This window comes from Neomonachus schauinslandi, chromosome 14 (genome assembly GCF_002201575.2).
Source record: "Neomonachus schauinslandi chromosome 14, ASM220157v2, whole genome shotgun sequence".
Classification (NCBI taxonomy): Eukaryota; Metazoa; Chordata; class Mammalia; order Carnivora; family Phocidae; genus Neomonachus; species Neomonachus schauinslandi.
In genome coordinates this window covers 65,671,867-65,696,242 of record NC_058416.1, presented here as the reverse complement: position 1 = coordinate 65,696,242, position 24,376 = coordinate 65,671,867, and the positions used below count along the sequence as shown (strand labels likewise).

General features: G+C 43.6%; 1 protein-coding gene across 2 annotated transcripts in view; it reads left to right on the top strand.

Moving 5' to 3' along the window:
- The first annotated feature begins 7,545 nt into the window (after positions 1 to 7,545).
- CRKL (CRK like proto-oncogene, adaptor protein) overlaps positions 7,546 to 24,376 on the top strand; it is a 37,207-nt gene continuing 20,376 nt past the window's right edge. Inside the window, exons 1-4 of one of the 2 annotated variants that reach the window (XM_044920922.1) lie at positions 7,546 to 8,350; positions 9,752 to 9,769; positions 18,607 to 18,623; positions 22,561 to 22,970. In XM_044920922.1, the coding sequence (XP_044776857.1) occupies positions 8,040 to 8,350; positions 9,752 to 9,769; positions 18,607 to 18,623; positions 22,561 to 22,970 (756 nt within the window). In that variant the 5' untranslated portion in view covers positions 7,546 to 8,039. Of the gene's footprint in view, positions 8,351 to 9,751; positions 9,770 to 18,606; positions 18,624 to 22,504; positions 22,971 to 24,376 lie in introns of both variants that reach the window. The other variant, XM_021687878.2, reaches the window with a different exon arrangement.

Here is a 24,376-nt window from a genome sequence, read left to right as displayed (position 1 = left end):
AGAAATGTTAAGATGAAAAGAAAAGACCCTAACTAGTAACAAGAAAACATGAAAGAAGAAATCTCACTGGAAAGGTAAATATATAGTAAAGGTAGTGAATTAATCACTTATAAAGCCAGGATGAGGGCTAAAAGAGGAAAGTAGTAAAAATCACCATGATGACCATAATTGGTTAAGGGATACACAAGATAAAATGATGTCAAGTGTGGGGCGCCTGGATGGCTGGGTCAGTTTTGTGTCCAGCTCTTGATTTCAGCTGAGGGAATGATCTCAGGGTTGTAAGATCGAGCCCCGCATTGGGCTCCGTGCTGAGGGTGGAACCTGCTTCAGATTCTCTCTCTCCCTCTCCCTCTGCCCCTCCTCCTCTAAAAAATAAATTTTTGAAAAAGTAAAATGTGACATTAAAAACATAAAATGTGGGGGCACCTGGCTGGCTCAGTCAGAGGAGCATGCAACTCTTAATCTTGGGTTTGTGAGTTTGAGCCCCACATTGGATGTAGAGACTATTTAAATAAATAAATATTTTAAAAACTTGGAAAAAATGGGACAATTATTCACATTCTTGTCATTCTGACATCAGAAAACTTTAACACACGCGCGCGCGCATGCGTGCACATGCTATGTTGGTTACAAGAAGGAAAGGCAAAGTCATCTGTAAATCTAGATTATATTCTGCTATAGCAATATTGAAGTCCCTCTGGCCAGAAGAAGGACATAGATAAGATGTTCCTGACAAAAACAAAACAAAACAAAACAAAAACCCAAAACCAATGATTTTGAGTGATTTTCCTTGATGATTATCAATGGGATGAGAGATGTTACCAACAGTGCTCAGTTGCTGTTGTTTGAGGTGCCAATGCCAAGTTTGAAGTCACTGAAAAATAAGGCTCTTTGAGGAATCTGCATGGAACAACAATAGGCAAGAATATTTTCCAAAAAAAACTGAGAAAACACTAATTAGATACAACCTGAAGGGGAATCTGCTAAGATGTGTTAATTGATGGAGGTAAAACTTTGTGAAGCAGGAAAAGGCTTAGTTGGATAAATTTATAAAGCTCTAGAAGAGATAAGGCCTTTAGAGCCTATGGTTATTCGTTGGACTCAAATTACTCAGCAGGAACTAATTTGCAGAAAATATTTGCATCTATCATATGTTATTGAACTAGAATTATCAATAGTGAACTTCATTTGCTCTTGTATTTACCCATCATCAGGTCGATGAAGTTTTGTAGATAGAAGCTGAATATCGTGCCTTGCTCTACTTTACAGCATTTTGATGGCTTAGCAGTACTAAAGTTTTACTGCAGTTTTTTTTTTTCCAGCTCAGAGCCAAGATTGAAATGTTTCAAAAGAGAGAATCATCCAAACTGTCATTACTGAATAACTGGAAATTAGCTTTTGCTACAGGCTTGATAGTGTTTCTCAATGAATTCAAGCTGAAATTACAGAGCAAAACAGTGCTTATATGTGAAATGTGTATTGTAGCAGTCATTTTGACAATAATGTTTTGAATCACAAAGAATGTAAAACAGCTCTTTATACACTTCCTGTAATGTCAAAAATTAAAACAAGAAGCAATATCTCCAGACCTTGATGTCAAGTGCAATGAAATTTCCATATTTCAAAATCCATTTAATTGTGCAATTGAGGAGCTTCCACCTAACCTTCAAATGCAAATGACTAATCTGCAATGTAACAACAAACTAAAAGGCAAACATCAGGAGAAGAATCTAACAGAATTCTATAGATGCCTTCCAACAATAAATATGCTCAATTAAAATCATGCTCATGGACTGATAGCAGTATTCGTAGTACCACTTGGATGGAGACATTTTCTTTCTTTTTTTTTTTAAAGATTTTATTTATTTATTTTTTTGACAGAGAGAGACACAGCGAGAGAGGGAACACAAGCAGGGGGAGGGCAGAGGGAGAAGCAGGCTCCCCGCCGAGCAGGGAGCCCGATGTGGGGCTCCATCCCAGGACCCTGGGACCATGACCTGAGCCGAAGGCAGACACTTAACGACTGAGCCACCCAGGCGCCCCTGAATGGAGACATTTTCAAAGATGAAATATGTAAAGTCTCATTACAGATCAGCATTCATAGCTCAATGTGATCATAGGGAACACTAACCTTGATCCTAATTAAGCAAAATATCATCCCAAAGAATTCCATTCTTCTCATTTGCATACCTGGATGATAAAAAAGTTATACTCAATCACTATTCTATTTTGAATTTAACACATTTGTACGAATTTTTTTCTCTTGTTACACAAGTACCTACATAAATAATACTGTTGATTTTTCTCTTGGCCTGAAAAGCCTAAAATATTTACTATCTGGCCCTTTACAGAAAAATCTGGTGTGTCTCCCCCGCCCCCTGTGTAAAGAGTTGAATGGAACTGATTTCTCTGAGCTAAGCTAAGTCCTCTAGTGGAAGGATCATCCCGCTCAGAATTTTACTAATGACATTCCAGAATGCTGTCCAGCCCACAAGTAACTAAATGACAGGAAGAACATGACCGCACTTTAAAACACTAGACTAGGGGCACCGGGCCGGCTCAGTCAGAAGAGCATGTGACTCTGGATCTCAGGGTCATGAGTTCAAGCCCCATGTTGGGTGTAGAGATTACTAAAAAAAATAAAAATAAAACTTAAAAAAAAAAATCACTAGAATAAAGTGGGCCAATGCTTTCTGTAGTGGCCAGTAGAGCTTCTGGATATGGCAGCTAAACCTAGTTCAGAGAGATCACTCTGGGAAAGAAGTGATTATTAAGTTGATATTTTAGATAGCGTGGTATGAAAAATTATAATGGGGATATGAACATTATTAGTATTGTAGTAGCAAAGTAATAGGAAGGAAAAATCATCAATGAGCTTTTTTGTTTTAGGGAGATAAACTTAGAAATATATGTAAAACAAGAATAGTGACTGAGAGCAATTGATAAAAGAGAAAATTTATTGCATAGGAGGAAAAGATCTCAAAAAAATAGGTTAATAAATGCAGTAGAAACTCAACAGGTCAACCAATCCTTGTGGAGAAAGCGTCTGAGAACTGCTGACCTTATGAAGTCAGTGAAGTAAATATATCAAGTATCCACACCTACATGGTCATGTCTCTTCTACTCTCAGAATTATTGCTGGAAAAGAATCAAGGGCAGGAGAAAGGGACAGACACTTGTTCTCATGTCCTTGGTAAGGCAGCAACATAGGAAGACTGCCTGGCCTTAACCATCACCAAAGGGATTGGACCTGCCCAAATAGGGAAGAACAAAGTCAACAGTAGGTCCCAAGGCTGTGCACTCTCTACAGAGGCAGCCTCAGGGCTAGGAAGTAAGGAATCTGGACAAGTGCTTGAAAAGCCTTGTCAGTCCTTTGAGTCTAGACTGTAATTTTCTTAGAAGAAAAATAAAATGCCATCCGGAAACCCTTGGAATGAGCAAGATCGGGCAGAATTACAAATCTTTATGTTACAGCGCCCCCCCCCCCCCTTTTTTAAATGCTTCCTTGTTTGTTTTTTCTAAGATTTTATTTGAGGGAGAGAGAGAACACAAGTTGTGGGGGAGGGGCAGAGGGAGAGGGAGAAGCAGACTCCTCACTGAGTAGGGAGCCCCATCCCCATCCCAGGACCCTGAGATCACAACCTGAGCTGAAGGCAGAGGCTTAACCGACTCAGCCACCCAGATGCCCCTTAATGCTTCCTTGTTGCTTCTCCATTCATTTCCGTTTTATTATATCTTAGCATCTAGAAACATTTTTTGGATTTTTTTTTTAAAGCTTGTCTCAGCTGTGCTAAGGAAGAGTAAAGAAAAATACTTAAAAAATTTTATTGCGAAAAATTCCAAACACATACAAAAGTAGAGTACTATGCTAACCCTCCCCACCCTGGCCCAAACACACATCATGTCACCTACCTTAACCTAGTTACCAACACAGGGACATTTTTGTTTCCACCTTTCTCCAGTCCACACTCCATTCCCCAGTGGACTATTTTGAAGCAAAAGGAGAGACATTTTGATCCATCTGTAAGACAAATTTTTCAAGAGGGGATCATGGCACTTTGGCAGAATGACGGTTGTATCTGAAATCCAAACTGGGGGCAAATCCAACCACTCTTCTGTATTCTGAGACTGATAATTCCTTCCTGGTGCTAAAATTTACTTTGGAAGACATCAGTTTCCTGATCAGCAAAACAAAGAAAATGGACTAAATTATAGGCAGTTGTGTGACAGTAAAGTGCGACTTCGACTTTGAGTTAGAAAACCTGGCTTAAGAGTGCCAGCTCTGCCCCCTGCAAATTACATAATTTATGGTAGTTTATGTCAGCAAGTCACTTAACCTCTCTGAGCTTCTGGAACATTTATAAAAAAGCTCTTCATGGGACTTTGGTTGGAGTAAGTAATATATTATGGGAACTTTTGTGAATTGGAAAGCACTATATAAATTAGGTATTATTGAGTTCTTCAGTTAAGTAAAAGATGACTCAGATTTGAGTCTGCAAATTAGAAAAACATTGACACACTTGACAGAAAAGGGGAAGCTGAAAGGCACAATTTAATCCAAATGGAAGCTTGTCTTGAACACAGGGGTTGATACAGGGCTAACCATCAGGTCCAAATATTTATTTTAAATAGTTATTATGCTAATTAACAGGAAATAGTGACACAACCTCTTTACCTTCACTACAATCAATCTTCATTTTTCTCTGGCTTCTTCTCATCTTTATCCACCTACAGCCAAACACTATTTATTAAGTATATATTATGTGCTGGGCACTGTGTTAGGCCCTGGGAATACAAAAAGTAATAGTAAAGTAGGCAGGCCTCCAAGATGCTCGGATTAGGAAGGGAGTGAAGCTTATAAGCAATCACAATGGAATGTAATAAGAATTTAGGCTGTGATAAAAAAAAAAGAAATCTTGCCATTTGCAACATGTGGATGGAACTAGAGGATATTATGCTAAGCAAAATATATCAGTCAGAGGAAGACAAGTATCATATGATCTCACTGATATGAGGAATTTGAGAAACAAGATCATAGGATCATAGGGGAAGGGAGGGAAAAATGAAACAAGATGAAATCAGAGAGGGAGACAAACCATAAGAGACTCAATCTCAGGAAACAAACTGAGGGTTGCTGGAGTGGAGGGGGGTGGGAGGGATGGGTGGCTGGGTGATGAACACTGGGGAGGGTAAGTACTATGGTGAGCGCTTTGAATTGTGTAAGACTAATGAATCACAGACCTGTACCCCTAAAACAAATAATACATTATATGTTAATTTAAAAAATTAAAAAAAATTCAGGTTGGGACCACAGTGTTTGCATAGAAACCATAGGATGTGGTCAGATTTTGTTCTACTTTTAGAATATATGTGTTTCAGAGTCACCAATAGGCAGGTGACTCCTAAAGCCTTCATGATTAGCCTACCAAAGGAGAAGCTGTAGAGAGATTAAGGGATGAGCTTCTTCTACACATAGAGGCTGGAGAGAAAAGTGCTATCAAAAAAAGACCAAGAGGGGCATCTGGGTGGCTCAGTCGTTAAGTGTCTGCCTTCGGCTCAGGTCATGATCTCAGGTTCCTGGGATGGAGCCCCGCATCTGGCTCCCTGCTCAGCGGGAAGCCTGCTTCTCCCTCTCCCCCTCCCCCTGCTTGTGTTCCTTCTCTCGCTATGTCTCTCTCTGTCAAATAAATAAATAAAATCTTAAAAAAAAAAAAAAGACCAAGAAAGTGTATTTGGAGAGGTAGAAGAAATTATGTTAGTGACCCAGAAGCTTAAAAAAATAAAAGTTAAAAAAAAAAGAATTCCTGAGGCGCCTGGGTAGTTCAGTCGCTTAAGCATCTGCCTTCTACTCAGGTCATGATCTCAGGGTCCTGGGATGGAACCCTGCATGGAGCTCCCTGCTTCTTCCTCTCCCTCTGCCCATCCCCCCTACTCGTGGGTGCGTGCTCTCTAATAAACAAAATCTTTATTTTTTTATTTTTTTAAAAAGATTTTATTCATTTTAGAGAGAGCAATAATAATCTCTTATATGATGTTTAATATATGTCAGGCACTATTCTTTTTTTTAAAGATTTTATTTATTTGAGAAAGAGAGAGGTATCAGGCACTATTCTAAGCATTTTACATGTATTAGCTTGTTTAATATATGAGCCATGGAATGATTAAGTAATTGGCCTAAGGTCACCCAGCTAGTCAACTGGGAGCAGGATTTGAATCCAAACAGTTTCAAATTTTGTGCTGTTCAAATTGTACCCGAGAATAATACAACATGACAGTATTTGGGGGTGGGGATGAAAACCTGCTTATGCTGAGTAACAAAAGGCACTAAACCTTGACACTTCCCCTTTAGCTTACCCTAAGATGGATATCACCCATCACCCTAGAATCTAGTATATGTTCAACCTGAGGGCTGCAAAGGGCCAAAATGAAAGAACATTGACAAAGGGATCTAAGTATAGGTTTGTATTGCCTGCGTCTCCCTTTTTGGACATGCTTTCTTGTCTGCCCAGTTCTGGGAGTGGTGCTACCAATAATCGGGCACCAACAGCCTGGTGGTTTTTCTCAATAGTCATTCATTCAACAAATATTTCAGCATCAGGTCAGGTCCAGACATTGTGCTAGGCCCAGAAGTGAACAAGACAGAGAAGATCCCTGCTTTTTAAAAAAAATTTCATTCTACTGCGGGGTGCAGGGCGGGGAAACAGGTTACAAGGACTTGGCGGGAACAAGGCCAGCCAGGGGGAATGCGAGATTAACTCAGAGAAGCAGCAGAATCCGAAACAGACGAGGTCTTCAAGCCACGCCCGGAGGAGTCCGCATTTTACTTGTATCAATTAAGCGCTAATAATGGCCAGATTACACCAGACCGTAGACTTCCTAGACCACTTAATCCTGTCGATCCAACCTTCACAACCCCCCATTTGTGCCTGTCGAGTCTCCTGGCCACTCTGGTTCCCTTAGCCTATCAGGCCACCTCGGGTCTAGGTCAACTCGTCCCTAACTGCGGGTCACCGCAGCCCCTGAGGTCATCTTCCAGAGCCACTTGGACCCATTGAGGCCTGTCCACCCGTAATTTCCCCCAGCGCTGGTCCCCCTGGGCCCCTCGGCCAGCCAGGTCACCTCAGTGCCACGCCTCCAAGGCCAAAGATTCGGCATGCACATTACGCTTTGTTCGCGGAGCAGGTTTTCGAAAAGCCGCTCCCTCTCGACTCCAGCTGTTTTCCTGCGGGAGCGGGGCGAGCCCACAGCGGCAGCGCCCCCGGCGGCGCACCGCAGCCCAGGAAGGGAGTGGCTGCAGCCACCACCTCCTCCTCCGCCGCCACCCCCGCCACCCCCGCCACCCCCGCCACCCCCGCCTCCTCCACCTCCTCCGCCTCCTCCCGGAACGCGGGAGCGGCCGAAAGCGGCGCACGCCCAGACCGTCACGACCGTGCTCCTGATTGGCCGCGCCGCGTGACGTCACGGGGAGGGCCCGGGCGGCAGCTGGGAGCTAGAGCCCGCGCGTGCGCAGATCGAGCGCGCTGAGCGGAGGGGGGAGGTGGCCAGCCGCTTCTCCCGCGTCCGCCATTTTGTTGCTGTGGCTGTTGGGAACGGGCTGGGCAAAACCGCCCCGGAGGCGCGACGCTCTTGGGAGTCCGGTGCTTCGTGTGGCGGCGGGGGTCCTTGCAGAGCCGTGGGGGGCGCGGAGTCGGCGCGTTCCGGGCCAGGAGTGACTGGAAGCACCCCCGGTACGCCGGGCAGCCCGAGAACCCCGGGGCGGCCTCCGCTGCGGCTCGGCTTCTCCCGCCCCGACCTCGGGCTGTGCCCTGCATTCCCCGGGCCGGCTCCCTCCGTGAGGCGGCCCCGGAGCAGGCGGGCGGCGGCGGAGGATGCTGCGGGCCCGGAGCCGAGAGGAAGGTGCTGGCTCGGCCCTCTAAGCGCGCCTCGAGGTGTGCCAAGAGGCCCTTCCTTGGCCGCAAAGCCGTCTGTCGGGCAAAGGCGTCCAGAACAGACGAGAGCAGCCGCCGCCCCGACCCGCCGCAGAGCCCCGGTCCGACACGATGTCCTCCGCCAGGTTTGACTCCTCAGACCGCTCCGCATGGTACATGGGGCCGGTGTCTCGCCAGGAGGCGCAGACCCGGCTCCAAGGCCAGCGCCACGGTATGTTCCTAGTTCGCGATTCCTCCACCTGCCCCGGGGATTATGTGCTGTCTGTGTCCGAGAACTCGCGGGTCTCCCACTACATCATCAACTCGCTGCCCAACCGCCGTTTTAAGATCGGGGACCAGGAGTTTGACCACTTGCCGGCTCTGCTGGAGTTCTACAAGATTCACTACCTGGACACCACCACCCTAATCGAGCCCGCGCCCAGGTACGCGAGCACCCGCGCTGCCCGGGCGCACAGCCCACTCCTACCGCGGAGGAGGGTCGAGAATGGCAGGGGTGGTTCGCTTGGGATCGGTCGAAGAGTGGGGGGTGGAGGTGTGTAATTGAACCCTTTTCACCCCATTCTGAACCAAATTCTTTTCCAGAAGGCTTCTGAACGGAAGGCTAGTGTCAGGATCTGGGTCACTGGATGAGGGGACGCGTTTTAAACATGTTTAACGGCGGTTCATAGTTAAAATGCCCGCTTTTTGCCTTTCGTCACGTTATCTATTTGGGTTATCCTACTAAAGAAGAGTTTTTGTTGTTTTTAAACCCTTTTTGGGCCACAGACTTTTTTTTTTTTTTAAGATTTTTATTTATTTATTCATGAGAGAGAGAGAGAGGCAGAGGGAGAAGCAGGCTCCCAAGGAGCAGAGAGCCCAATGCGGGACTCGATCCCAGGACCCTGGGATCATGACCTGAGCCGAAGGCAGACGCTTAACCATCTGAGCCACCCAGGCGCCCTGGACCACAGACTTCTTTGAGAATCTCAAGGAAGCATGGCATTTCCCCCTCCCTAAAAATGCACGTACACACAACTTTACACACCATTCAAGGTTCTTGGGCTCCCTGGTCCAGTTTAAGAACTCTTGGGCTGCAGCCTTTTGGAACTAACAGCCGACAAGTGAAAATGCTTGCACGTTTAGATACAAAACCTTTAACAGAACTATATATTGTTACCTTGGTGCCAAGTTTGAATTACACCAGACACCTTTTGTTTTATAATTACAGAAATTTTAAAAGAAGATGCACTGGCTGGGCGCCTGGGTGGCTCAGTTGGTTAAGCGACTGCCTTCGGCTCAGGTCATGATCCTGGAGTCCCTGGATCGAGTCCCGCATCGGGCTCCCTGCTCGGCGGGGAGCCTGCTTCTCCCTCTGACCCTCCCCCCTCTCATGTGCTCTCTGTCTCTCTCATTCTCTCTCTCTCAAATAAATAAATAAAATCTTTAAAAAAAAAAAAAAAAAAAAAGATGCACTGGCTTCAGCGAGGACATATTTTTGAGTTTTTATATTATAGTTAACCCCCAGGCTGGACCACTAATAGGTCAGAAATCTATTTGATTAAATTCTAAGGGGGAATAAAGCTAGAATGTTAATTACTAAAGGAAATTTTTGAGCTACACTTTAATTCTATTCTAGTTTAATTTTAGATGTACATTTTGTACATCTGTAAGTCTTAATAATTTAGTAAAGTTAAGCATCCAGCATCCTCTTTTCCAAGTAAAATGCATTATTTTATTCGATTATTTGCTTTAATTTGTCTTCAGTGTTTTATCACGTTGTTTTTTTTTTTTTTTTTTTTTTAAGATTTTATTTATTTGAGAGAGAGAGAGAATGAGAGACAGAGAGCACGGGAGGGAGGAGGGTCAGAGGGAGAAGCAGACTCCCCGCCGAGCAGGGAGCCCAATGCGGGACTGGATCCCGGGACTCCAGGATCATGACCTGAGCCGAAGGCAGTCGCTTAACCAACTGAGCCACCCAGGTGCCCCCCATTTTGCTTCTTGAACTTCTGTTTTAAAGGGATAGGGTGCTCATTTTTGGAATGAGGTGTTTCTGATTTTATAGATTTGCTGAGATGTTCCTCTGAGTTTTAACCATTAAAAGCTATAATAATTAAGGAGCACCCACTGGATGCGTAAATGTTGCTTCCATGGAATAAGAGAGAAGAAACAAAGCCATGACAGTATAATGACTGTAAGATTAACTGCTGAACTAAATGGACTTTAAAAACTGGGAGAAAGTGATTATAAATCAAATAGTGTATAACAAAGACCTAGGCACCAAGAATCTGATTAGTGAAATCTCCAGGTCCCCAAAGATGCTGGTAGTTGGGAGTCAGTTTTGAGCACAGTATATTCTGATACAAGGGGTTGGAGAAAATATTAGAACCAACTATAATGAGATTTTTAGTATGTTTAAGTGAATTACTTCTCCAACTCGTGGAGGTGAATTAATACCATTAATTTCAGGCATTTATTAAGTCATGCCATGTACAAGGCATTGTGCTTGCTTTGAGGTGACAGGTATTATAATAACAGCTGTTTCAGAAAATGTTAGTAAATGGTTTGATCTCCTCCTAGAGAGAGAAAAAGGAATATGCTGCAGTAGCTTCCCATTACCAACAAAAACAACTCCACATTTTTCATACATGTGTCTTTCCAGATACCAGACATAACTTTCTGTTTTGGATGCCTATCCTCCCCCCACTCCCCACCTTGTTCTTCCTTTAGTGCAGTCCTGCTAGGCAGCTCATTTAATCCCTGGTAGCCATCCCTGCCTACTTTCTCACACCTTTGTACCTTTGCTCCAGCTGTTGGCTGGGCTGCTGGCTCTAGGTTGACTGCTTAAACCCGCCCCCCCCACCCCCACCAATCCTCACCTGTTGAAATCGTAACTGCTGTTCCAGGCCCCTCAAATAATAGGGCCTTTCCCTGACCTCCCACTTACACGAAGCTGTAATTGTTTCTCCTCCTCTTCACTCTCTGCCCCAGGCATGTTGTAATTTAGGTTTTTATTTTCTGTTGGTATCTCGGAGGATGATCACAATTCTGGTTGAATTAGATCCAGACTGGATTTACTTTCTTAATCTTTGGATTTTCTCCCCTGAGCCTGAAATTCGAAGATTGGTTTGATATGTTTTCAGCCTTTGTAGAAAACGAGAGGTACCCTGTAAAGCCTTGGTCAAATGCAAGTCAGTTTAGTGCCTCTTCACACCCCAAACAAGATATATTAAGTGGTTTAGACATCAAAACTGAGCTCTTAAGGCCAGAGTTTCGTGCCCTTTAGCTAAAAGTTCGTGTTTTTTTAATTTTGCTTAGTGAAAAATTATAACTATGACTTCCTCAGAATTTAAGGACTGGTGCTTGTTTTCTAGTCTGATCTTTTTTATTGGAATGTTCCTCAACATTTATATTTTTTTAAAAGATTTATTTATTTGAGAGCGAGAACAGGAAGAGAGAGCATGAGCTGGGGGAGAGGCAGACTCCCCGCTGAGCAGGGAGCCCAGCGTGGGGCTCTGTCCCCAGACCCTGGGCTCATGACCCAAGCCAAAGGCAGACACTTAACCGACTGAGTCACCCAGGCATCCCTAGTTTTATATTTTTATTCAAATATTCACAAGAGTTATATCCCAGGGATGGGGACTGAGAACAATGGATGGCAGACGTACTTTCTCCATAATAGAACTTCTATTTTATTGAAAGAGACAAACTAAAAGTAGGAAAATAAATAAAATACAGGATTAATAAATGCTATGAAGGAAATGAAGCTGAGCAGAGAGAATATAATAGGAGGGACCTACCTGATGTAGTGTGGTCAGGGAAAGCATGAAGCTACTCAAGGGTAGGGAAGAGGCAAGCCTTGGGAAGGCCTGGGCTAAGAAGCGGGGGAGAGCCTTCCAGTCATAGGGAAGAGCTTAGACAAAGTCCTGAGGTCAGGAAGATAGCCATTGGGTTGGGAGTGTGGTACTTAAATAAAGGGATTCTATGAGAAGAGTTAGGAGATGTAATGGTCAAGATAAGGAAATTGGATTTTATTTAAAGTGCAGTGGGTGCCATGGAAGGAGTTTGAAGCACAGGAGTGATAGGGAGTTGTCACTGTTATCTGGGTGCAAAATGATGGTGGCTGATGGCATATATGTCACAGGTCATATAGACTGATGTAGAGCTGTGACTTGGAGGTGCCTGTTTTGGAGTTAAGATTGATGTTGCTGATGGGATGGTGAGGGAAGAGAAAGGAGGAAACAAAGATGACTTGGTACATTTGTAACTGTGTCCTCTCAGTTTATCTTATTAATTGCTTTTTGTGTTTGTGGTGTTCCTGTGGTGGGTTTTATTTTTACTTTTTAAAAGATTTTATTTATTTGACAGAGAGCGAGCACAAGCAGGGAGAATGGCAGGCAGAGGGAGAGGGAGAAGCAGGCTCCCCCCAGAGCAGGGAGCTCGATGTGGGACTCGATCCCAGGACCCTGAGATTATGACCTGAGCCGAAGGCAGATGCTTAACCGACTGAGCCACCCAGGCGCTTATGTGGGGGGTTTTAAATTTAACCCCCAAAAAGTGTCATATCGTGTCATATGGCTTTTGTTGATTTTGAGTGATTCTAAAGGGTTCTCTTTCAGCATGTGGGTGTAATTTTTTTTAAAGATTTTATTTTTATTTATGCGGGGGGGCCAGTGCCGGAGAGGAGCAGAGGGAGAGGGACAATCAGACTCCATGAGGAGCCCAACGAGGGGCTTGATCTCAGGACTCTGAGATCATGACCTGAGTCGAAACCAGGAGTCGGACACTTAACTGACTGAGCCACCCAGGCACCCTAGATGTAGGTGTAATTTTTATATTACAGTTGATCTGATAAACAAAACCTGTGGCAGTTTTCACCTCCAATTTATTTGAGTATAAATATTTTTAAGATTCTGTTCATTAAGTTAATATTCAGGTAAGTGCTAGTGTTTTTTAATTTAATGGAGTTGATTTCCAGTTTAACAACAGAATATTTCAAAAGGTTCCTAGGTGGATTGTTTATTTATTTATTTTTAAGATTTTATTTATTTTTTGACAGAGAGAGACACAGCGAGAGAGGGAACACAAGCAGGGGGGAGTGGGAGAGGGAGAAGCAGGCTTCCTGGGAGCAGGGAGCCTGGTGCGGGGCTTGATCCCAGGACCCCAGGATCATGACCTGAGCCAAAGGCGGACGCTTAACGACTGAGCCACCCAGGCGCCCCTAGGTGGATTGTTTAAATATGAAATCCATTTTCCTGTGGTTTAGAAACTGTTTTGCATAGCTTGCTTTGCTTATATAATTCTCTAGTTTTAGCTTATACAGCTATATGAAGTTTAGGAGAAAAGGCTGAGAAGTAAAGTTTTTTAACTGAGGCAAGTGGACCCTTAGAAAATCTTTGATTTTTGTCAGCAGACAATGCACATCTCATGTACTTAGTAACATGGAACTAACATTGAATCAATAGTCCCTGTCATGTTCTTGAGAAGGTTACTGGTGTTGAGATTTTTTTTTTTTTTTTTTAAGATTTTATTTGTCAGAGAGAAAGAGAGCACAAGCAGGGGAAGTGGCAGGCAGAGGGAGAAGCAGGCTCTCCACTGAGCAAGGAACCCAGTGCAGGACTCGATCCCAACACCCCTGGGATCATGACCTGAGCTGAAGGCAGATGCTTAACTGACGGAGCCACCCAGGTATCACTGGTGCTGAGATTTTTTAAAAGGCCATTTCCATGCTATCTGCTTTGGTAGAGTAGTTGAAAAAGGATGCCCAGCTTAACCTGAGTGCCCAGAGGAGGGTCCTCCCACCTGTAAAGCAGAAGCCAAGCCCTGCATGGACCAGAGGATGCCATGGGCCACACGATCACACCTCCTTCCACATCCCCTGTTCTAAATATTTGAGGGAACTCAAATCTGAACTTTTAGAATTAGGAGTGGGGGAGAAGGATTACCAGTAATTTTGATTAGCATAGAATTTGGCACTGTGAATAAACCTTTGATTTTCCTCTTACCAGTAGTTTAAATCATCTAAATTTGATTCAGATGAGATACAAGAACATGGTCATTATGCTGGGAATGGAAGCTTGCCCAGTTGAGTTGTGTTCCCATGGCATGTAAAGTACTGGTAGCCATTTGATTTGTGACTTTTCTCTTAATATTTAAGACTCAAATTTTTAACCTTAGAAAGTTTTTTTTTTTTTTTTTAAACCTAAAGAGTTGGACTAGATTATTTCTAGGTTTCCTTCAGGCTGAAATATTTTAGTTTTTCCTGGTAAGTAAAAATGGACAGTGCTTATTAGTGGGAATTCAGATTATTTTAGAGTCTGAGCTAAGATCATACCAAGTAAGGTGGGGCCACTAAGCATGTGGCAACTAGTCTGGAATGATGACTGAGAGCATGAATGGAACAGTGGTGAACTGAAGAGGCTTGGATGGCAAACCAAATGGCATACAGGATTTCTTTGTATACAAAATTAAACCAGATATAGGGAGTTGGGAGTGCTGAAGTGTTTGTGTTTTCAGAAGGAGGGGACAAAAAAGGATAGAAACAGGAATGGGAAATGCTTCCCTATGTCTTTGATATTTTATTTTATTTTATTTTATTATTTTTTTTTTTTAAAGATTTTTTTATTTATTTATTTGACAGAGAGAGACACAGCGAGAGAGGGAACCCAAGCAGGGGGAGTGGGAGAGGGAGAAGCAGGCTCCCCGCAGAGCAGGGAGCCCGATGCGGGACTCGATCCCAGGACCCTGGGATCATGACCTGAGCTGAAGGCAGACGCTTAACCGGCTGAGCCACCCAGGCGCCCTGATATTTTATTTTTATTAGCAGGAATTTCACCGTATTGAGCCTACTCTACACCAAAGCCCAATACTAGACTCAAGGCATATAATGGGAGTAAATCAAGTTAGAATACCTTGGGAGCTTAAAAGCAAGAATGATCAACTGAGGGGTCAGGGAAGGCTTGAAAGAAGAGATGAGAAGGAGGGGAGAAAAGGTGGTGGCAGTGCCTCCTGGGAAAGGCACAGAGTTGTAATTAATGTGATGGGCAGTGAGGTAGGAAGGAAGAATAATGCTAAATTGTGAAGGGCCCCCTGTGCTTTGTGAATGAGTTTAACAGTGGGAGCTGTCTAAAGCTTTTGAGAAGAGAATTGCCATGGCCAGTTACACTTTAGAAACTGTTCTGGTGTGGGACCGGGTAGGGAGAGAGTCTAGGGTGTGGGACTAATTAAGGGCTGTTACAGGAGAAGGAATCGTGAGAAGCCGAACTAAGATCACATGCTTTGGGACTATAAAGTAGAAACTAACAGTCTTCGCTGGGCAATTGCATGTAGACGGTGAGGAAAGAGGTATGACTTCAGGGATGATTCAGTGGTGTCTTGAAAGAAGAGAAGAGAATTGATCAGGGTGAGGAGGGATGATTGTTTTCAGTAGGGAGACTCTTTGAGATGCTTACTGGAAGCCAAGTTTAGCAGTCTGATGGGTTTGTTATTGAGAAGAGAGTTGGGGGCTAAATAATGTAGATTTGGGAGTCTAAACTTAGATGGACTACACAGAATGAGCAGAAGAGCTGTGGAATGGGGTGGAGAGGTAGCCACAGGCATAGAAAGAGCTGTAAGTGATGGTGTGAATATCTAGGGATGGAAGAGTGAGGTCCTCAGTATTCAGTGCCATTTCACTAGAGGTTTTTAGCCCGTCTAATTAGAATTGATTCTCTTATTGGGGCGCCTCGGCGGCTTTTAGTCAGTTGAGCATTGGACTCTTGGTTTTGGCTCAGGAGAGGGGGAGGAGTGTCCTGTTCCTGCTGGGGGCAGGGGCGGGTCTGCTTGAGGATTCTCTACCTCTGCCCCTCCCCCCACTCATGAGCATTCTCTTTTTCAAATAAATAAGCCTTTTTTTTTTTTTTTAAGATTTATTTATTTGAGAGAGAGACAGAGTGAGCAGAGGGAGAGGGAGACAAGCAGACTTTCCGGTGAGCAGGGAGCCTGATGTAGGGCTCGATCCCAGGACCCAGAGATCGTGCCCTGAGCCAAAATCAAGAGTTGGGCGCTTGACTGAGCCACGCAGGCACCCCAATAAATAAGTCTTTCTTTCTTTATTAAAGATTTTATTTATTTATTTGACAGAGAGAGACACAGTGAGAGAGGGAACACAAGCAGGGGGAGTGGGAAAGGGAAAAGAAGGCTTCCTGGCTGAGCAGGGGGCCCAGTGCGGGGCTCGATCCCAGGACCCTGGGATCATGACCCGAGCTGAAGGCAGATGCTTAACGACTGAGCCACCCATGTGCCCCTAGAGAAGTCTTTAAAAAGAAGAATTGATTTTCTTACCTATTTTGTTTTTTTTCCCCAACTTTTTACTGTGAAATATTTTCATACATACAAGAGAGTATGTATAGACATGTATATAATAAGAAAATTCATCAATACCCATGTGACCCCTTTAAAAAACTAGATTACCAGTACCTTTGAAATTCTCTCACAAGTTGTATTCCTTCTTTTTCATGAAGGAAATTCTAAGCTTAGAAGATATTAATGCTCAGGTTTAAAGAAGATGTTTTATCTGTCTTTATATATGAAGCCGAGAATGCTTTTTACCTAAAGGAGAGGGGGTTCAGGGGGTTCATTGACATTAGGTAGGAAAGGCCAATTTCCAGTTAGTCATCCAGGGCCTTCCTGCTCAGTATGCTGTGGACTATAGGCACAAGACAGGGAGAAGCATGGGTCTTAGAATATTTGAATGAGCTTGGAAAACTCTGTATGTAAATTTTATTTTTTTAAGATTTTATTTATTTGAGAGAGAGAGAGCGCACGAGCAGGGTGAGGGGCAGAGGGAGAAGCAGACTTCTTGCTGAGCAGGGAGCCGGACTTGGAGCTCGATCCTGGGACTCCGGGATCATGACCTGAGCCAAAGGCAGGTGCTTAACCGACTGAGCCACCCAGGGACCCCTCTTTGTATGTAAAATTTAAAGAGGAGTTTACAGGTGCTCTTTTACAGTCTTGATCAAGGAACAAATCGAAATGAGAAACAATGAATTATTGCAGTTTTATGTTACATATTACTTTGGGCTGTGGGACCTAATAGAAAGGGCAAGATAGGGCGCCTGGGTGGCTCAGTTGGTTAAGTGACTGCCTTCGGCTCAGGTCATGATCCTGGAGTCCCTGGATCGAGTCCCACATCGGGCTCCTGCTCTGCAGGGAGCCTGCTTCTCCCTCTGACCCTCCCCCCTCTCATGTGCTCTCTGTTTCTCTCATTCTCTCTGTCTCAGATAAATAAATAAAATCTTTAAAAAAAAAAAAGGGCAAGATAATCTGCCCTGGCATCATCATGGTTTCATGTCTGTAGTGGAACTAATGTGTAATTTGCAGGGAATTTTGATGAATACATGAGTTTGAGGATATGGGGTGGAAGACTTTGAATTTATGTCAGGGATGTGGCTGGGAGATTGGTTTGATGTGAATTTAGGGATATCTGTGTATGTACTAAATTGGGAAATGAGCCCTACAGTCACTCTAGCAGTATAATGGTGGAGAAAGTATAAGCTATCCTCCATCTTTGTTACATTTGCATACATCCTCCTTACCAGGGAAGTATTGAAAGTTGAAAAGCACCCTCTGCTCTTTTAAGCCAGTAATATAGACAACGAATCAGCAAACTTTCAATAAGGGGGCAGATAGTAAATATTTTAAGCCGTATATAGTCTCTCACGTTTCTGAACTATGCCCTTACAGCACAAAAACAGTCATAGACAATACTATAAATGAGTGAGTTTGGCTGTGTTGTAATAAAACTTTATTTACAAAACCATACAGTAGGCTGAATGGCCCACAGGCCATAGTTTGCAGGCTCCTAGGCCAGACTCAGTTTTTGTATAATGTCCTGAAGCTAAGAATGGTTCTTCTATTTTTGAAAGAGTGTATTTTAAAAAAAGAAGAGTATACAACATAGGCCATATGTATAGTCCGCAAAGCCTCAAACATGTACCAGCCTTTTAGAGAAGTTTGTCAACCTCAAGGGCCTCGCCAGCAAAGCTCCTGGTCTGTGCTTATAGGAATAAGTCGTGTGCCCCGTGAGGTATGGGGAGGCTGGGGAAAGGGAGCATTTGAACCTTCAGGCCTCTAGTCTTTTTCTGATTTAGAACCAAAATATGTAAGCTTGTCTTCAACAGAATCTTTCAATTCCAAAGGGGGCTAGTCTTCAGCTTCTAGTGCATTGCCTCCTTGCCTGTTCTCCTGCCCCTTAATAGAATTCACGCCTTCCTTTGAGTGCTCCTTGACCCTATCAGCTTCTGTCATGGCATATTAATTACTCGTTGTGCTGCGTTTTTGTCTTCTAGTCTCTATGCTAAATTGGCAGTCTTCTAAGAGCAAGAACTTGGTTTTAATTCATTGTCTGTCTCCCAAGTTCTACACTTGATCTTAGCCAAAAGGCCGAGAAGCGATTGTCTCCCAAGTTCTTAGTGTGTAGTAAGTCTAGTGGATACCTGGGTAGATGAATTTCGTTAGTGTTAATCCCCACTGAAACTGTATTAGTGTCCTCATGATTTGTATTGTAGAAATAAATGCTTTTAACTTTTTAAGTATACAGATAATGAAATACCCTTGGCTGGGGTCTGAGATGGAACTGATTATGCTTTTAGTAAAATATGAGATTTATGTAGTACTACCCAAACTTTTCACAGATTGTCTGTGGCCCTTGAAATAGGGGCAGGGTGTACCTTAAAAACGGTAGGGGTGGGAGCTAATTGGATGCTCAGTAACAACCAGGAACTATTGTGCATGTTTCACATACAATCTGACGTTAATTCCCATGCAACCGAAAGACGCGGGGTTTATTCCCGAGGCTGACTAGCTTAGAGGTTATGAGTAAGTACTCTAGAACCAGACTGCCTGAGTACAAATATAACCCTGTGTTGGCATTGGCTTCCTCATCTGTGAGATGGGGATAATCACAGGATTGCTGAGAGGATGAAATAATTTAAAGTCTATATAGACTGCAAACAGTGCCTGGCATAGGTAGAAAGTGTCAACTTTGTTACTGTTGCTACTCCTGCTATCTCTTTTCAAAACGTATTGATATTAAGCAGTTTGCCCCTCAGTATCATGTTGTTGTTAATAAGCAATAAGATCTTAGAGGGGTTTTTTTTTTTTAAGATTTTATCTATTTATTTGAAAGAGTATATTTAAAAAAAAGTTTTTTTTAAACAGAGAAAGAGAGTGCGAGTGAGCGCAAGCAGGGGGGAGCAGCAGAGGGAGAGGGAGAAGCAGACCCCCTGAGGTTTTAGAGGTTTTAAATCAAGCTCCTAATCACCGTGGCATAATACATAGACTGCTGTTAATTCAGTTGTTAGTATACTATATTAAACTAGTCATTTACATTTAAAAGATGTAAGTTTTGCCAAATTATGAAGACTGCCTTTTGGAAGGTAGTGTGGCAGTATGTACCAAGGGCCATGAAAATGTCCCTGTTCTTTAATCTGGAAATCTAGGCTTTACAAAAAATCTAATATTGAGATGGTTCAGTTGGTTGGGCATCCAACTCTTGGTTTCAGCTCCGGCTGTGATCTCAGGATCGTGAGATTGAGCCCCAGGTTGGGCTCCGTGCTGGGCATGGAGCCTGTTTAAGATTCCCTCCCTCTCCATCTCCCCCTCCCCCCATAAAAAAATTGAATATCAAGAAACTATATTCAAAAGGCTTTGTGATGTTGATGATCGAATAGGGAGAAAGAAAAACTAAATATCCAGAAACACAGGGATGCTTAATTGCTGCAGGCTCACAGAATGAAATGTTATCCTGACATAAAAGTAAATGATCATGTAGACCAGTGATACAGGGAAACACCTGTGGTGTGATATTAGGCAGAAAAACTGCCATGGGCATACACAAGACTCTTTTAAGAAAGCCATAAAGTTTGGGTGGCTGCATGGCTCAGTCTGTTAAGCGTCCAACTCTTGGTTTCAACTCAGATCCTGATCTCGTGGGTCATGAGATCCAGCTTGGCTTTGGGCTCCACGCGCAGCAGTAGTCCACTTGGATATTCTCTCTCTCTCTGCCCCTCTCCCTGCTCATGCACTCTCTCTCTCAAATAAGTAAATCTTTTTTTAAAAAAAGCCATAAATTTGGCCAGTGGGAGGGGTGAAAAAGTAGTTATGATGGGGCAGGAGCTGTGGGTTTTTTTTTCTCTCTCTCTCTCTTTTTTGGGGGGGAGCTGGGTATTGTTTTTGTTTTTTAAGATTTTATTTTATTTTTAAGTAATCTCTATATGCAACACAGGGCTTGAATTCAGAACCAGGAAATCAAGAGTTGCATGCTCTACTGACTGAGCCAGCCAACTCCCTTGTTGTCCCTTTTTTTTTTTTTTTTTTTAAAGATTTTATTTATTTATTTGAGAGAGAGAATGAGAGACAGAGAGCACGAGAGGGGAGAGGGTCAGAGGGAGAAGCAGACCCCCCGCTGAGCAGGGAGCCCGATGTGGGACTCGATCCCGGGACTCCAGGATCATGACCTGAGCTGAAGGCAGTCGCTTAACCAACTGAGCCACCCAGGCGCCCTTGTTGTCCCTTTTTTGCTGAATGTTGTAACATGGTGGCATTTTTATAAAGGAAAAAAAATTAAAATATTTTAACATAATTATACGCAAACAATGAATCATGGAACACTACATCAAAAGCTAATGACGTAATGTATGGTGACTAACATAAAATAAAATTTAAAAAATATTTAAACGTAAGAGATTGCATTGTTATATGAAGTAACTTTTTAGATCATTAATTGGAGGAAAGAAAGAGAGTGGACATGAGTTAATAGACGATAAAACAGGGGCACCTGGGGGGCTTAGTCGGTTAAGCAGCCAACTCTCAATCTCAGCTCCAGTCATGATCTCAGGGTCCTGGGATTGAGGCTTGTGTCGGGTTCCCCGCTCAGCAGGGAGACTGCTTGAGGATTCTTACTCCCTCTGCCCCTCCACCCACTTGCACACATTCCCCCTACCCCCAAATAAGTAGGTAAATAAATTATCTTTCTAAAAAAAAAGATAAATTCGGGTGCCTGGGTGGCTCAGTTGGTTAAGCGACTGCTTTCGGCTCAGGTCATGATCCTGGAGTCCCTGGATTGAGTCCCGCATCAGGCTCCCTGCTCAGCAGGGAGTCTGCTTCTTCCTCTGACCCTCCCCCCTCTCATGTGCTCTCTCTCTCTCATTCTCTCTGTCTCAAATAAATAAATAAAATCTTAAAAAAAAAAAAGATAAATTGGAAACCATAGTCAGTGGTTAAACAGGCATTTCCTATTTTTGGCTTACTCTCCCTCAAGGCTACTCTAGAATGGGGCTCTGGTGGTGGATGGTTCTGCAGGCAAAGTCACTTCAGAGGTGCGAACTCTTTGGATGAAGCCCGGGGTTTGTTACTCTGGTGTGGATTCTGTGCTTTAGAAAAGTTAAGTGGTGGAGGGAGCTAATGGTAAAATAGTTTTTTCCCCCCACAAGTTGGTGTATTTGCAACTTCTCAGAACATTTCTTAGGTGAAGAGAGACTGCTATACTTCTTTTGCAGAAGAGGCATTACAGATGGGGTGTTACTGGAGAGCAGGGACTGCACTTTTTTTTTTAAGATTTTATTTACTTATTCATAAGAGAGAGGCAGAGGGAGAAGCAGACTTCCCGCAGAGCGGGGAGCCCGATGCGGGACTCGATCCCAGGACTCCGGGATCATGACCTGAGCCGAAGGCAGACGCTTAACCATCTGAGCCACCCAGGCGCCCGGGACTGCACTTTTATAACTGACCCTGGGAGGGCATTCTGTAGCTTGGCAAATACAGGCTGATCATCTTGAGCATAGCAGAGGGGTGTGGTGGTGTCTGGACTGATGCTTTGATGAGAGCACTTGCCTGTGAGTTCTGCAGTGAAAAGATCCCTGTGTTTTCATTTTGATGCTCAGATGGTGATTTCTGCATAAAATGCAATATGGGTTTGTTTCTTTGTTTGTTTTTAATTTGACAGGCGTATAAACCCTTTTCTGGTTTTTGTATTTTGAAGGACACAGAAACTGAAGCCTTTGTCATTTTCTCTCTGGATGCCCAGGGAAGTGTGCAGGAAGCATGCCATAGATTAGGACCAGGAGGAAAAATGTGTGATGGCTGTGACAGGGTCCTAAGGAAGGCAGCTACTGAACTTACTCAAGATTTTATTTTATTTTATTTTATTTTTTTTAAAGATTTTATTTATTTATTTGAGAGAGAGAATGAGAGAGAGAGAGCATGAGAGGGGGGAGGGTCAGAGGGAGAAGCAGACTCCCTGCCAAGCAGGGAGCCCCAAGATTTTAAATATAAATTCAGACCAGTTGTATCTCTGTGTAAACAAAAAACAAAAAAAAAAAACTGTATTCCTGTGAAACAGAGATGGTGTATGTGTGTATGCACTTGACTTGATTTAACAAGGTCTATTCAGGCAATACTAACTGCAGAACATAAAACAGTGTGACAGAACCTTCTTAACTACTGAGAATATAGCAAGGGAAATAATTCACTGTAGAGGAGAATGGTTTATTTAAAAGTTTGACAAACACTGGTATCGAATAAGATTTTTCTCTTAGAGTTAATTTTCTTTCTCTCTGAAGGTACCCAAGCCCACCAATGGGATCTGTATCAGCACCCAACCTGCCTACAGCAGAAGAAAATCTGGAATATGTACGGACTCTCTATGATTTTCCTGGGAATGATGCTGAAGACCTGCCCTTTAAAAAGGGTGAGATCCTGGTCATAATAGAGAAGCCGGAAGAACAGTGGTGGAGCGCCCGGAACAAGGATGGCCGGATTGGGATGATTCCCGTTCCTTACGTTGAAAAGCTTGTGAGATCCTCACCACATGGAAAGCATGGGAATAGGAATTCCAACAGTTACGGGATCCCAGAACCTGCTCATGCCTATGCTCAACCTCAGACCACAACTCCTCTACCTGCAGTTTCCAGTACTCCTGGGGCAGCGATCAACCCTTTGCCATCCACACAGAATGGACCTGTCTTTGCCAAAGCCATCCAGAAAAGAGTACCCTGTGCTTATGACAAGACTGCTTTGGCATTAGAGGTAAAATTTACAGGGCTGGTTTTTTGGGTCTTTTTGACATTTGGTTTTCATTTTTAGTTTTAATTTTGTTTCTGCAGAGTAACGACTGCTCACTTAAAGTTCTGTTCAGGGGAATAAGATAACTGGGTGATTTTGGAAGATCCACTGTGAGTGTCCCACATGACTCTTGTCCTTTCCTATCCTTGTTTCTCCCAAGGTGTAGTCTCTCTTAGGTTTAGTCTCACAGTAGTTGGTTTTCTTTCCAGTGAGAAAAAAAGATGGTTAATAAAGACCCATGACCTAGAGACGAAATCAGCATACAGGTAGACACAGAGCCACTTGTACAGGTCCATATTTTTTTTTTTTAAGATTTTATTTATTTATTCATAAGAGACAGAGAGAGAGAAGCAGAGGGAGAAGCAGGCTCCCCGCTGAGCAGGGAGCCCGATGCGGGGCTCGATCCCAGGACCCCGGGATCATGACCTGAGCCGAAGGCAGATGCTTAACCATCTGAGCCACCCAGGCGCCCTACAGGTCCATATTTTTGACATCGTGATTAGTTGAGGAAAAATACGAATAAACGTCTTAAAATTCCTCTTCAGCTAGGAAGAGATAAAAGTTTAAAATATCTCAGACCGGGGTGCCTGGGTGGCTCAGTCAGTTAAGTGTCTGCCTTCTGCTCAGGTCCTGATCCCAGGGTCTTGTAATCAAGCCCCATGTCAGGCTCCCTGCTCAATGGGGAGTCTGCTTCTCCCTCTCCCTCCACCCCTCCCCCTACTTGTGCTCGTGCATGCTCTCTTTCAAATAAATAAATCTTTAATTAAAAAAATATGTATCTCAGACCTTACTTACCAGATTTATTTATTTTTTATTTTTTTTGAAGATTTTTATTTATTTATTCATGAGAGACAGAGAGAGAGAGAGGCAGAGGGAGAAGCAGGCTCCCAAGGAGCAGAGAGCCCGATGCGGGACTCGATCCCAGGACCCTGGGATCATGACCTGAGCCGAAGGCAGACGCTCAACCATCTGAGCCACCCAGGCGCCCAGATTTATTATTTTTTTTAAAGCCTTGAATTTTTACTTCCTACCTGCATTTTTTTTAAAAAAATTTTTTTTTTTTTATTTATTTGAGAGAGAGAGAATGAGAGAGAGCAAGCACATGAGAGGGGGGAGGGTCAGAGGGAGAAGCAGACCCCCTGCCGAGCAGGGAGCCCGATGCGGGACTCGATCCCGGGACTCCAGGATCACGACCTGACCCGAAGGCAGTCACTTAACCAACTGAGCCACCCAGGCGCCCAGATTTATTTTTTTTAAGACTCTTGGAAAGCTTAGCATGTAACTGTGGCTTTCTGAACCAAGAAGTCCTGAAGACCAGTGTTGATAAGCCTGTTGAGGGCGTAAAACTGTGTATCACAGAAAGTAGAAGT